The sequence below is a fragment of the Rhamphochromis sp. 'chilingali' genome (genome assembly GCF_963969265.1).
Source record: "Rhamphochromis sp. 'chilingali' genome assembly, chromosome: 13".
Classification (NCBI taxonomy): domain Eukaryota; kingdom Metazoa; phylum Chordata; class Actinopteri; order Cichliformes; family Cichlidae; genus Rhamphochromis; species Rhamphochromis sp. 'chilingali'.
This window is the reverse complement of record NC_137940.1, coordinates 13,333,398-13,348,092: the sequence shown is the minus strand read 5'-3', so window position 1 is coordinate 13,348,092 and position 14,695 is coordinate 13,333,398. Positions and strand designations below refer to the sequence as shown.

General features: G+C 42.6%; 1 protein-coding gene across 1 annotated transcript in view; it reads right to left on the bottom strand.

Annotated features, from left to right (window-relative positions):
* The window catches only part of glra1 (glycine receptor, alpha 1), a 125,308-nt gene that overhangs the window by 12,403 nt on the left and 98,210 nt on the right, over positions 1-14,695 (bottom strand). The window contains exon 8 of the mRNA XM_080901733.1: positions 11,713-11,859. Coding sequence (XP_080757859.1) covers positions 11,713-11,859 — 147 coding nt within the window. The remainder of the gene's footprint in view (positions 1-11,712; positions 11,860-14,695) is intronic.

Sequence of the window (14,695 nt, the reverse complement as noted above, 5' to 3'; positions counted from 1 at the left end):
GTTCAACAATCATCTGCAGCTCTGATTAGCCACATTCTCTCCCACGACGCCCACATCAGCCATCTTAAACATGTTATTTTCAGTTGCAGTAGTTACAGGTGCAAATGTGTGTATTTGTGCCAATGAGATATCGAAACAGGAGTTGTGTGAGCATGGGTGTTCAGAACATTTAAATTGCAGTTGTTCATTCATCTTCAGCAGTGCAGAGAGTACACTCGTGAGCTACTGACAGTCAGTCATTAAGTTAATTCATATTAATACCTGTGTCCTTGTGCATACTTATAAGTGAAGTTTCAGAGCAGAAAAGTAAAACTTTATGTGAATCATTAATAATTTCCAACTGCATTCTGTAAGCGAGTCATTTACCATACCAACACTTGAGACCATTTTCATTAAAAAAGAGCCACAGACGTTTTTCTACTTCAGTCTGAGACTTTAAGAGAACAGAGATTAGACTCTGGAGACACTACTAACTGTAATTCTGTTAAATGAGCTTTGTATAATGATGTTACAGATGTTACATGGGCTGGACAGATCGTGTTTGTGGTCAGCTCCCAAATTAAACACAGCTGCTAGCTGCTACCTTAATGATAGCTTCACAAGCGGCAATATCAGTAACTGCTAATAGCTAAACGGCTAACCTTAACATTTATGATAACTGTTAAATAATTTGGTCCTGTTATTTCACGAAATTCCTCATAAAGACCAGGGTGTCTGTCTGTCACTAGCAGCTGATCTGTTTAGCTGCTAGTGGGGGGAGGGTTAGGGAACAGGCTTGCTGTCTACAACCTGCCAACATGGATGAATCCTGGATTTGGGCACAGAAAATATCTCCATGAAAAACACAGGTAAAAAAACTGCAACCAAATATATCAGAGATTGTGATTCTGACCCAGGAGGAGGAGTCACAGTGTCAAAGGTAGGGAAAAACCAGTCCTTCATATGCTCGTTATGGTGACATGAGCCTGGAAGTTTACCCAGAATGCCCTTGCTGAAATTTCCTGCAGCGAATCATCAGACAGATTGCTGGTTTCTGCTCCTCTACATTACATGAAACTGCTACAGTTCTTCAGACTGACAGATCTGTCACACTGATGCTCTAATGAGGCAAATTAAAAAGTCCTAATTTGAACCCCTAGCTGGTTGTTAAGTGATGACGTATGAACCCTGCTTCCAGGTCTAAACTACTCTGCATTTATTAAGGATGATGTGTTTTAACATGATTTAATGCTTTATATCTTGTTCTATTTAATCTGAACAAGCCCCTAAAAAAAGCCGGTGATCACTGTCGGCCTGTCTCGGTTTTTATTATCACTATCATCATCTTAAAGCTCAGTTTTTAAAACCTTACAATGTAACTACAGCCCAGCCCAGCCCATGCAGCATTATATTAATGACTAACCTCGTATTGTGGATGGATTATCTCAGTTGTTCTCCTGACTGAAGTTTGGTCCGTTTACAGTATCCTGCCATGCAATTGCATTTGTCCCTAACCATCAGGAACCCTCACGTTAACTTTTATCGAGTAGAAAAAAGTTAGCAAAAAAAGTTAGCTTCACTGTGTTTATATTATGCTAACTATAGCTGTGTAGCTAGCCCCCACGTAGCACATCATTATATACCAGCTAGCCCAACTTTAGTAACGCTGCAAATGTCACTGCTGTTTAGTTTTCTGTCTTCATTTACATCTCAAGTGAAAGCAGAGCTGTACGTTTTAATTTTTTCAGAAGGCCGTACGAGGAAAGTTTATGGATGTTCCTGATGATGTTTTGTAAAACTTTGGCAGTGATGATATTGGAGTGCCCTGTGTGACCTGGAATGATGAACCACACGATCTGCTGCTCTCTTCCTGTATCTCCTCTCTTTGCATTTCAACCGTGTGTGACATAAATATCTTTCGGGGAAGTCGCGTCACCTTTTCACTCAATCTGAGGTTTGCATTTTGGTGTCAGTTAGTGTTCATGCTGGTATTAGCTTTTAATGCAGGTGAGGACAGTTTCTGAAGCTGAAGGTTGACCGTCCACAGAAATGGTAAAAATGTTTTCTGTGTTATTTTGAGCTTGAGACATCGTGGTGGTCCATGAGCTCACACATTTATTGTCATCTACATATGAGGTTCTTATCTGTGCGATTGGCTGATTTCCATTTTATTACATGTTTAATCAGGATTACATGTCCTTGTTCTGGTTTCATTCCTTTTACAGGCTGGGTTTTTTGGTAGAAACCAGTTCAGGAGGAGCTCACAATAGATAGTACAGTGTACGGGATGGCCTCTTGGCCAAGAGGTCATCCTTTTATTCTTGAGAAAACATGGAGAGCCTCATGCAAATTCATGTCTGACTAATCCCGAGGCTTTCAGCACTACAATAAGGGCGAGAGGTCGGCACATTTCCCTGTCCAGCAGATAAATATGGATATTTAAATAAAAATTTGCATGATGTTGTAGTGTGATCAGTACAAATCTGTACTTGTACTGAGCAGCTTGATGAAAACAGGGGCTATAAGCACTTTCAATCACTACTTTGCTTGATTTTCCTGATCGGGACTCAGGAAAAATGCCGAATGCCACTCAACAGCCGGCCTGTCAATCCAGAGGTTCAGCCGCCATGTATGGCTCATCGGTCACACCGCGCTTCTTTGGGCCTCCTAATCCCCGAGCTCTCTTATCTGCCTTTGTTCTCAGAGCTGGCGAACAGCCTGTGAGATCAAGGCATTTAGAGAAACCAGCATGTCGACCCCCCCCCCCCCCCCCCCCCCCCCCCACCAAACGAGTAATCATGGCTAACGAGCTGATTATAGCCGATCAATCAGGATGTCAGTTTCCCTAATAAGGCGCTGTCATTATAAAACAGTGGGACGGAGGCTGCAGCGGGGAGGTCATGTCCCCCAGGCCTCTTCTCCAAATGCACATCTCTCTTCCCAGAAGGCCGACCAGGCTGCAGGGGAGGAAGCATCATCTCATTGCTCTCCTTCTTTTCTCGTGTTTTTAAGGTGAACGAGACGCAGGAGAGGACCGTCGTGTGCTTTAGTCGCTTGCTGCTTTGATGTGCTTGAGTGTTTGTGTTACTCTGACTGTGGATGTAACGCAGGGCAGTCACTTTTAATGCATCTGATGCGAGCCACTCCACTCCACAGTGGATAATTCACAAAAAATTTTTTAACGAAGGCCTCTCTTCATCTTAATACTAATGAGAATTTGTAAGGGAAGGCACTGCAGACAGTCCTGATTGAAGCGGAGGCAAAGGCAGTAATGTTTGACTTCCCTTTGATTTCTAAAGAGGCTCTCATTTTCAGTCTGGAGAGCTTGACTGTGTTAAACAAGCGAGCTGCTGCCAGGCGGGCCTATCCTTCAAGGATGAGTGGCGCTATTGATCTGATCCCCATGCAGTAGCTGTGCTCGCCCAGCAGGGGGGGATGTTTCTCTGCGTGGACGTTGGCAGCAGCGTTTGCTCTCACAGGGCTGCGGTATCTGTCTATTTGATGCCCTCTCGCTCTGTCTTTCTAATTAGACGTCCTTCTGAAGCAGGTATCCTGAGTCCAATTGCTTCTGCTCTTTCTCTGACTCGTTGTCCCCGAACTATCAGTGTCACTAACAAATCAATAAAACATCAGAGTAGAAACCACAGAAATCAGCACAACTTGGACTCCTCCAACTGCTGCTGCTGTGGCTACCTGCGCCGCAAACACAGCTCCGTCCGATGCTGAAATACGAGCCGGGGCGGGGAGCAGAGCGACAGCAGGCTGCGGCTTTCACTTGGATTTGCATACCTGCTGATTTCAGCCAAAGATTTCCAGTCCCCAAGAAATCAAGGCACAAGCTGGCTGTCCTTTCACTCTCACTTTTGTATATGTGCACTTGATGCTTCAAAGCACTTTTACAGCATGCATCTCAATAGTTGCATAACAGCCACAAAGTCCTCGAGGACATTGTTCACTCCGACTGCAGCGGCTTCCAACTGTACTCAGCTGCAGCTCATAGCGCTTCATCTCTGCTGCAGCCAGAATGGCAGGAAACAAACTGCTCTGGGGAATAATTACTCTAATCCATTACAATGTACCGTCCTACGACAATTACCACACTTAGAGGAAGGCATGTGCTCACCATTGTAATTACCTTAAAACACAGCTAATGTATATTAGGGCTAAAGTCAGCACAGATGGTTATTCTCTTTCAGAAAGGAATCACTCCACTAGATGACAGGAACCCCTCAAGAAGTGTATTTAACTCATACCACAGATCCTCACGTGTCCCAATACGAAGGTTTATATGTGCGAGCAACATCTGAATCCTGCTTCTTCTCGCTCTGGACCGGCCCGAGTGTCACGGCACTGACTGAGCACACGTACGAGTGCACTGGTGTCACATATGTGCCTCTGTGTATGTGCCAGCTGGCCCTCCGCTGATTGTGAAGTTTTTACTGTGACCTTATAAGCTGCTGCTGTCAGTGCTTGGAAGTGATGCACTAATTTTCATGCTAATGCAGCAAGATGCTCTGAACATCTGTACGAATAAGCTCAGAGAAAACTAGTTCTAGACTAGCGAGGGCACCTGTTTGGCAGTCACACCTCAAAGTTTAATCAAACTAAGAAGCCAAAACCTCTAATGACCAGAAGGGGCAGCAGTGAGTCAGCCCTCATAGACTCCCGTGTTAAAACCTTCCAGCAGAAATAAACGTGTTTACAGCCTGATACACAAACTGGTTTGGTCCCTGTAGATAATTCCAACCAGTTTGTGGTACCTGTAGAGGAAACACGGGTGAAACCAATGCTTGTAATGTCTTTAGAAGGATTTTTAAACCAATCATTTTACATTTTATTTTGCTTAGTGATCTTGCCTTTAACTCTTGTTTTCGTTAGTGAAATTCTAGTTTTTCATTTGTATATTAATTAGCACTAACAGAGTGTTTTCCAGCAGCTCTGGATTATCATGGAAATTAATCTCTGTCCAAAATAAAAGTATATTATACCTCTGTTATATTAACAGAGGTATAATAACACAACTCAACAACAGCAATACTAAGAGCCTCTGTTTGGCGTAAGGAAGTTGTTTATCTTACCAGAGTTTTGTGTTCTCCTGTAACTGGTTGGCAAACGCCTTCCCTGGAACATGTCACACTTTCAGAATTTTAAGTGGAATAACACCTAGTGGGAGGCAACCTGTCTCCAAGCAATCTCAGTCCGACACAGAGAGACGAGGTCCCAGCTGATTAGTGGAACTCGTATTCTAGTTTTTTTAGGTCAGTTGGATGGCCGTTCTGCAGTAAGGACTCTCTTGTCACTATTGTGGAGGAACTTCTGTTTCTCTCTGTGAGGTTCTGAATGTAGTTCGTTTCTATGTAACAGAAATTCAACAGATTTGTGATTTTTGTTAATTTATCACAGTTAATCGCTGATTTATGACAGATAAACTGATAGCAGGCTGACTCTAGCTTATTTAAGTCTCCATATTGGATCGCCAAAGTTACAGACCTGGTTGCTATCCTCAAAGTGACCAGGTAAGTTCATCACACATAGTCACAATCATTTAGGCTGTGCTGCAGACTCCAACCATTGTTTTCCCTAAAGCCTTAGCATAACAGGCTTATCTGTCTAATGCAGGTAGGAAGCATTAGCTAATTACTTAACACATCACCCTTTAATCCAGCCATAGTCACTTCCTGACAAGTAGACAGCCTGAGGTGTATATGATCATCAGTGATGACCTGAAGCTATCGTACATTTCATTTCATTCATTCAGTTTTATTTATTTCCACATCACAGTTGCCTCAAGGTGCTTCATACTGTAAGGTAAAGACTACAGTAATACAAAAGACCCTATCATCGAATCACATCACAATATCTGGGACAGCAAATGCAGTAAATATATGAGGACAGGACTTAACTGTGCTAATGACTGGGCTTCTAAAACACCAGGTTATAATCATGGTTAGATTGCGGTTATTTTTACATCTCAGCTGGAATTTAGATTTGATCGAGCAGTCCTGTGTTAGTGAGGTTTAGGCGTGCTGGAGCGCAGCGGTGACAGTTTCCTCTGCAGCGAGCTTAAACCTGACTGATAGCCCTCTCGCAGCCGTAATGGAGGGCTGTGGATCACATTAGAGTCACATTAGAAGCACTGGCCAGAGAGGTTAATTAAGAACGAGTGACGCCCAAGGACTGAACGCCTCTCACTCGCTGTGTGCCGACGGGGCTTCGTTGTCATCAGATTTCCTTCACAGCGGTCGGGATTAATGGTGATGATCTTATTGAGGGTGCTCATACATTTATTAAGGGATCATTTTATTCCATTTTTATTGTGCCTGAAATAAAGTAAAAAGACCCAAGGAGCTGAATTTTAAGTTGTTTTATACTTTTGAAGAATTCCTCCATTTCCACCAAATTATGCAGACCTCTCAGCAAAATCCTGCTTTAAATGCAAATACCTCGAATTGATCTCTGTTTTCTTTGCGTCCTTACACGTCCTTGTAGCCTCTTGTTGTTAAGGTGTTGTGATGAGATGAGTTGTGCACAAGTGGTGGAGAGTAAGTAGATTTACATAAGTGCACTCCTGAAATATTTGACTTAGGTAAGCACCTTTTATTTCAGGCAGGGTTCTTATGTCGGGTTCAGGCCGTCGAGTTCACGCTGCTAGGTTCAGGCGGTTTGGTTACGGCTGTGGGGTTCAGGTTGCCGGATTCAGGCTGTCTGTCAGCGTTCAGACCATAAAATTCAAGCTGCCCAGTTCAGGTCGCTGGGTTCAGGCTGTCTGTCGGATTCAGGATGCCAGGTTAAGGCCACTGGTTAAGGTTAAGCTGGTTAAGCTGTCAGGTTAAGGTCTCCAGGTTTGGGAAATCGGGTTCAGGCCATTGGGTTATGGCTGTGGGATTCAGGCCACCGAGTTCAGGCCGCTGAGTTCAGGCTGTTTGGCTGGCTCGGTCCGACTCCACTCAACAAGAGGCCAATAAGACGAGATCAAGATCTGGGAGGAGCTGACCTTCATCCTTCCAGGATGGAGTTTAAAACAATATAGATGGTGGACATCCAGAAAATATCGACCAGTGGTATCCCAGGTTACTGTACTCGCAAAATGAGTTGACTGATCCCGGAGTTGTTTTCTGTAAAGCTCGCCAACATTACTTTGGTAGCAGTTCGGATGTATTTAATAAGCCGTTTGTCACTAAAGCTTTGAGCTCTGAATAAAGCACTGACTGATTTATTCAGATATTCATTGTCCCTGCATACTTTTCATATACTGTAATATGTCTACAATTAATCAGGTACCTTTCTGTGTATGAAAATTCTTTCAGAAAGTTTTGTTTGAAAAATATATAAGATTTGGATTAAAGGTGAGCACAGAGAAACATTTTAACTCTGGACGTATATCTCCAAAAATGAAACTTTTAAACTTTTTAAATCTGACTTCCAGCAGAAAGTCTTTGTGATGTGTTTAAACAAATATGACATGTTTGCAAACTGAATTAAAACAGGCTGATTTACTGTAGTTTATAATATTAGTGACACCAAAATAGTTAAAAATAACAGCCTAGTTCTGTTTTTAATATAGAAATTGTTGTAATTTTGATATTTTTCAGTATCCTATTCCCACATGAATCTTCCTTTATTTAAACCTTTGGCTGTGGTGTGAAAATGCAGAAGAGACTGTTGCATGGATAACTTTATAGTCGCCCACTTTCTAAGCAGGCTGATACATGCTAACATATTTTTTCCCTCCACTTTATGATTCTTACATTTTCTTGGTGATGAATGTAATAAACACTTTTTTATATAAGAAAATACAAAACTCTGCGCTCACTGCAGAGACATCAACTGTTAAATGACATTAGAGGATTTTTGGTGACTGAAGGGTCACCTCAGACAACCTCAACAAAAACCCGACTACACAACATGACACAAAAACTGAAAAACAAATGATGTTATATAAGAACACCAGAACATGAATTCACCTATTTTGTAATACAAGCTTAAAATAAATATTAAGGATTCCGAATGGCCAGATGTAAAGGCAGGAAGACCGACAGACGGGCTGCCGTGTACAAGGCTCAAATTGCATAACGTGGCCTAAATTCACCCCGCTTCCATTGCAGGGCCACACAGAGAGTGTGAGATAAAACAAACGTATGCAAAAGGTTTGGTGTTGCAGATGTGGGTCAGTCCTGAGCCTGCGGTCCTCTTTCACTCTCTCTGTGGACTCGAGGGCCGAGAGAGGGGTGAGTGTCTGATTCCCTGGAAAGTGCAGCGGCAGCCGGACTGCTAATCTACCTCTTCACCTCCCATCGCTGCTCAGGGGGATTGGCGATTACCACAATGGGATTTAAGATTTATATATTTTATTTTGGATTATTTTTCTATATTCCCACAGACCGGCCTCCCATCCCTCTCTCTCTCCCTCACGGTGCCTTTGTGGACTGAGATTTCTGTGGAGGGAGGATTCAATCACACTCCGTTAGTGGGGTTCATTTGGGAATACCGCTGTTTGCTTGTGGGTCAGACATTTTTATATATGCTGAAGTTTCCTCCTGAGTTTGGAAAGCCACACTAAAATCCCTCCCCCCCTCCCCCTCGATCCTCCTCCGTGAAGGTCGAATGATATGAACTTTTGCTCCTGAGATTATGGGTTAAACATTTGTTTGCTTTTTTGTAGAAAGCGTGACATCACGGGATGACATCATACTTTCAGGTGCGCTCAAAGAAAGGTCTTACACTGATTTTACATTCTGACTTTGGGCCGACTTCTGACTACAGCCTGAGATCCTGGAGCAGAGGTGGGTCAGTCAGAGTCCTCAGAGCTCTGTTTCCATATGTTTGTTAAACATTATGGTAATTTCCTGCTTCATGTTCTTATTCTTGGAATCTGATAGAGGCAGTGAGCCCAAACCTCCACCACGGCAGCTCACTGTCTATTTTAAGAAATCTGCAGGAAAAACGAGTGCTGGTCTCGATGATGGTTTTTAATGGATTTACATGACCCCTGCAGACTTTCATCAGAATGATAAACTTTAGGGATGTAGACTCAAACAGAAGCTTTATCATTGGAAACCTGTAGAACAGTCGGTACATGATTAAAAAAAACAAGGAAATACACAACAGGCCCGGTTCAGGTCAGGTATCTTTTCAAGGTCCTGTCCTCATCCCCTCACCCCCAACCCTTCACAGCAGATGGGCGCCCCTCCCTGAACCCCAAAGTGATTCCTCATAGGGGGTCATATTATTGTTGGGTTTTTCTCTGTATGTATTGTTATAGGATCTACCTTACAATATAAATCGCCTTGACGCAACTGTTGTTGTAATTTGGCGCTATATAAATAAAACTGAATTGAATTGAATCCCCTCACCACCAACCCTTCGCAGCAGATGGCCACCCCTCCATGAGCCTGGTTCTGCTGGAGGTTTCTTCCTGTTAAAAGGGAGATTTTCTTTCCCTCTTTTGCCGAGCACTTGCTCATAGGTGTTCGTCTGATTGTTGGGTTTTCTCTGTATTACTGTAGGACCTTTATTCTACAGCACAAGGCGACTGAGGCGACTATTGTTGTTATTTGGTGGTATTTAAATAAAACTGAACCGACCCACAAAAACATGCATTAAGGCTCTTTAGTATTAATAATAATGATCACTAATAACATTAACTTTTTTTAATGCAAACGTCTTAAACCCGCCTTTTTCTGCATGTCCAGCCTAAATCGTGATTACCTTCATTCTGAAACTGACAGTCTAATCTTGCTCTTATGTCTACAACGCAACGGCCTCACTGGGCAGGACCTCCGTCACCCCGCGAGGACACAAGGTCCTCATAAATACATGACCACACGCTCACACGCTAAAGCATGTCAGACTCAATCAGGCAGCTCCAGGAGTAGCGAGCACAAACACATGCCCTACAACAGCAAAACGCACGACAGCCCCCACGGATGCATTCATGCATGCTCACCAGCTATAACGATACAATCTCTCTCTCACACACACAATGGGTGCTGTATGGATTGTTTACTGCAGGCACGATGTTGCATTTCTTGTGGGCGTTTGCATTTCCCTGCCCTTCACCCACACAAACCACTAGTTTCACTGTCAAGCAGCACTTCAGCTCCCCGCAGGGCTGACAGCTTTACTCTTTATTCAATACAGCAGCCGGGCGCTGATAAATCCAACTGGACATATAGGATTGATTGATTAAATGCTGCAAAGATAAAAGCTAACCTAAGAAAGTAGCAGAGAGAAGGCAAAGAAGAAAAAAAGGCTCTGATACGTCTGAACTGTCCTCCGGGGGAAATTTGACTTTGTGCGTTGTCATTTTAACCAAATATCCAAAAACAGTGTTGAGGAATTAAATAAAGCGACACATTTTCAGGTCTCCACTCTATCTTCGTTTCATCAGAAGAGATGTTTTTAGGCAGTTTGACAGTTAATGAAAAATGGAGACTGTTTTGGGAGTTATTTGTTTTTGACTTCACAGTGATGTCAGAACAAAGAAAGACGAAGGCTGCTGATGTGATTATCCACCTCTTAGTGATAAAAACATCTAATCAGTGTTGTATGTTTTTCACAGGCTCTCCCAAATTGTAGCCAGCTCCTGGGGCAGATTTTATACGTGTCACTTCCTACAAGAGCTCAACATTTTATTTTTTAACAACACCAGGAAGCTGCGAATGGATGGATTAATACTCAGACGTAAAAATAAACACTAGTTTGTTTATTCTACGTGGCTTACTGTTTTAATAAATAAAAAAAATGTCTGTAATGTTTGTTAGCATACTTGTTAAAGGTTTGACTTTCTTCAGATTAACTAATGGGACATCTGTATATGAACATCTGTAAGCAGAGGATGTGGTTTTCTGATTGATTACTGACCACACGTGTTTAATCTGAGCAGAAATCAATGAAACACGCTGGGATGATTTTTCCAAGGCTACCTGGATGAAAAGCACGTGATGTCACAGACACACAAAAACCCTGCAGCACACTCGGCACTGTTTGTTCTGACTGCTGCATTTCCACAAACAAAAGTTTGAGAGCTCAGCAGAGTTTCTTTTTTAATGTGTGCTTTCTTCTCTTTTACATCGTGGATCCATTATGAGCCTCGTCTGTGTTTGCTCCGCGGCTCAGCCTTTAATCATTCTCGGCTCTCTGCCCATCAAACATTGATGCTTTGTGTTTCTGCCCGGTGATGACGAGCGTTGCCTGCGAAAAAGCTAATATCAAACACGCCGTGAATTTTTCAGAAGGCCTGAGGATGGAGGAGAGCTGGGATTTTGATGTTCTCACACACACACACACACACACACACACACACACACACACACACACACACACACACACACACACACACACACACACTGTTTTCTTGCGTTGAAAGTGAGTTTCCATTTTTATCTGTAAAAACTGCACATTTGTAGATCTAAAATATTAGTTTCTCTCGTGCTTTGGTTCGTGCTGGGACTGGTGAAATAACTGACCATCAATAAAACAACTTTGGTTTCATATTTCCTCTCCAAAGATCCCTTTCTGTTAATCCAAATCAGGTCAAGAACAAAAAGCAGAAGCCCAAAATGATTCGTATTAATTTTATGATTATTCAGAGACACCTCTGTGATATGAACAAATTCTAAGTCTTGAATATAACTCATCAGAGTTCTGCATGAAGGACAGACTCGGTGCGGAGATGTAAAAATGCATGAATTTAAAGGTGAGGCCGTGCCATGGACGCTCAAGGCGGCTCACCTTCATGTGTCGTCGCCTCCGTCTGAAGCGCAGCAGCTCCTTGTGCTGGCGGGCGATGAAGTTGACGGCGGCGTACTCGAGCAGGGCCGAGAACACAAACAGCAGACAGACGGCCATCCAGATATCGATGGCTTTTACGTACGACACCTGTTAGTGGAGATGGGAAAGAAGAGGCCGTCAGAGGGTCTCTGTGCGTCGTGTCTGACTTGCTGATAAAAAAAAGAAACCCTAATAAAATCTAACGAGCATCTAAAGATCATTTCACCCTGTTTGGTTTGAGGCTGGAGGCAGTCGATTAGAGAAAGTTTGTAAAGTCGGCTTCATTTTCAGTTCATGACTTTAAACTCCAAATGTTTTCTCAAATGACCAATTTACACCAAATGATGCTCCTGCGACATGAAAATAAGCGTTCATAAAGGAACATTTATTGCTGTAACTGATGCAGATAAGTATGATTTATGCAGTCATTGTACTGACAATGAGTGCATAAATCAGATGATATATGTGGAAACAAATACATTATTTTTTATTTTCAGCTCTGTGGTTTTAGATCTCAGGAGACGCTCCCTTCGTTTGAAATTTGGTATTTTCTGCTAATTTTTCCACTTTATTTTATAATGTTTCATTTACCCTCCAAAAAGACTTTAATGCATAAAGTCTGAAAAGGAAAAAGTGAACCCGTGTGTCCTCTGCTTGTATCAAAGTCAGAAACTGAGCCTACTGCTAACCTGATCTCAGTAAACACTCGCCATACTTTATCATACTTTCAGCTCAGCTACTTTCAGTAAATTTGATAAGTTAAAATCATTATTAGGACAGAAAGATAAACCAGGGTATGATCACTGGACTGTGACCACAGCTGGCTGCACCCCTCAACTCGAGGTTTCACAACAGATGTTCACTGACTGATGGGTGACAGTGTGTATTTAACCTCCTAGGACCTGGCGTCCACATATGTGGACATTACATTTTGGGTTGTCTAGACCAAAATACTAAACCTTGCCCTACAGCGGCCTAATATCCACTTACGAGGACAATATACTGCCACTGTTCTATCGAAATTTTAAACAAATATTATCATATGTGGATCTCATTTCTTTTAGAAACAAAAATCAGGTAAAAAAAAAAAAAAAAAGGTAATTCTTTGCTTTTACATTCATCGGGTCCCAATATGCCCAAAGATCAAAGAGTAATTAAAAAGGCATGCCACGGAAGACTTCGGGTCTTAGGAGGTTAAATCAAAGACTGCAACAATTTGTGGGGCCGTTAATATTCAGAGTTATCTTCCCCAGCATGTCTTTTATCATGTCTTCCTTCTCTCACCCCAACCGGTCGCAGCAGATGGCCCCGCGTCTCCCTGAGCCTTGTTCTGTCGGAGGTTTCTTCCTGTTAAAAGGGAGTTTTTCCTTCCCACTGTTGCCAAAGTGCTTGCTCACAGGGGGTCATATGATTGTTGGGGTTTTCTCTGTATGTATTATTGTAGGGTCTACCTTACAGGATAAAGCGCCTTGAGGTGACTGTTGTTGTCGCTTATATTTGGCGTTGTATAAATAAAACTGAACTGAATTATGGCAGTCAAGTTATGGTTGGTGTATGTTTTTATCTGGCAGCAGGGCACTGGGACTTTAGTAAGTGTTACCGATCAGTGTAAGCTATTGTTGAAGCAATACGCCGTTCTTATAGAGCTTCCCCTGGTCACTCAAACAAACGACCTAAAAATCCAAATAAGCTGTTTCCCCAATGAAATGTGCAGATTTTGGCGAAGTGCTTTTTAACAGAGGAAAAGGATTTTATAAACATACTGGTTTCCTTCAGAAAGCATAAATGTTTCCAGTTTGCACACAATAGCAGAATGATTTCAGAAAAAACAACAGTGAACAGGGTGAATATTATTGCTCCTGAAAAACTGACCTTTTCATTGAGCCCGAGAGGTTCTCCCAAGAAGAACAGGCTGGGATTACTGAGGAGAGGAGTGAAGACTGCAGTAGATGACTGCAGGCTGTTGTCCAGCTAAATGGACTGTTAGCTTCAGGGGTAATCATTACCCTGGTAGTTTTTGTTTTTTGCGAAATAATTTGATTTCTGTGTGCAAAAGTAAAATAATCTAAGCATCCAAATACATTAAAATACTTTAATTTCATAGTGGTCTGATAATCTGTACTCATTTATACATTTGTCTGCAATATCTGAGTGCACAGGAATGAGTGATGCTCTGTATCTTTATCGCAATAAAGGCATACGTGTAAAGGTATTTCCACTGTCTTGAGCTTAGACTACGAGGTTAAGGTGCTTTCACTACATTATTAAATTTACCTGACTGCATGCACAGCCAGGTGCACGTAAAACACAACACTGGGCCCAACTAGCTCACAGAACCAGTGAAATTACAGCAAGACGGCCAGGGCGAGGACTGTCCAGATAACACGGGCTAAATGAAGTCTGGTTGGATCATTGTATGATTGCTATCTGCCCGCCAAGTACCTTTATTCGAGTGCATTCGCCCGGCCTGTCATTACAACTCTTCATCTCCAAACGCAATTACAGCGTGCAGCCTGAGAGGGAGAACCTGGTCTGTCTCGCAGAGAGGAAGCCCACAATCAGCCGTTTAAAATCCAATTAAACTATGACTTTGGATCACTTTACACAAACACAGAGTGCTTATCATCGCCGTTCGACCTCGCTGTGATTCGTGCTCGTTTGTGCCGTTCATGAAAACGTTTATCTTCGAACGCCTGAGCGACTCCCTCCCCGAGCTGCCGAGAGGCCTCAACGCTCAGTGGTGATGGTCATCCAGCCAGAGAGACGGGGATGACTCTCCCACAAAAATGATTTCACAGACACTGAAAGAAGCTTTTCCTCCTTTGTGTGAAGCAGTAGAAACAATCTTCAAATCCTGCCCAGCACACACGTTACCTTTTCATACATACTCATAAAATCAGCATGGACGATTTTAGAGGTCAGCTTTGGTTCCTGTGCTGCTTTA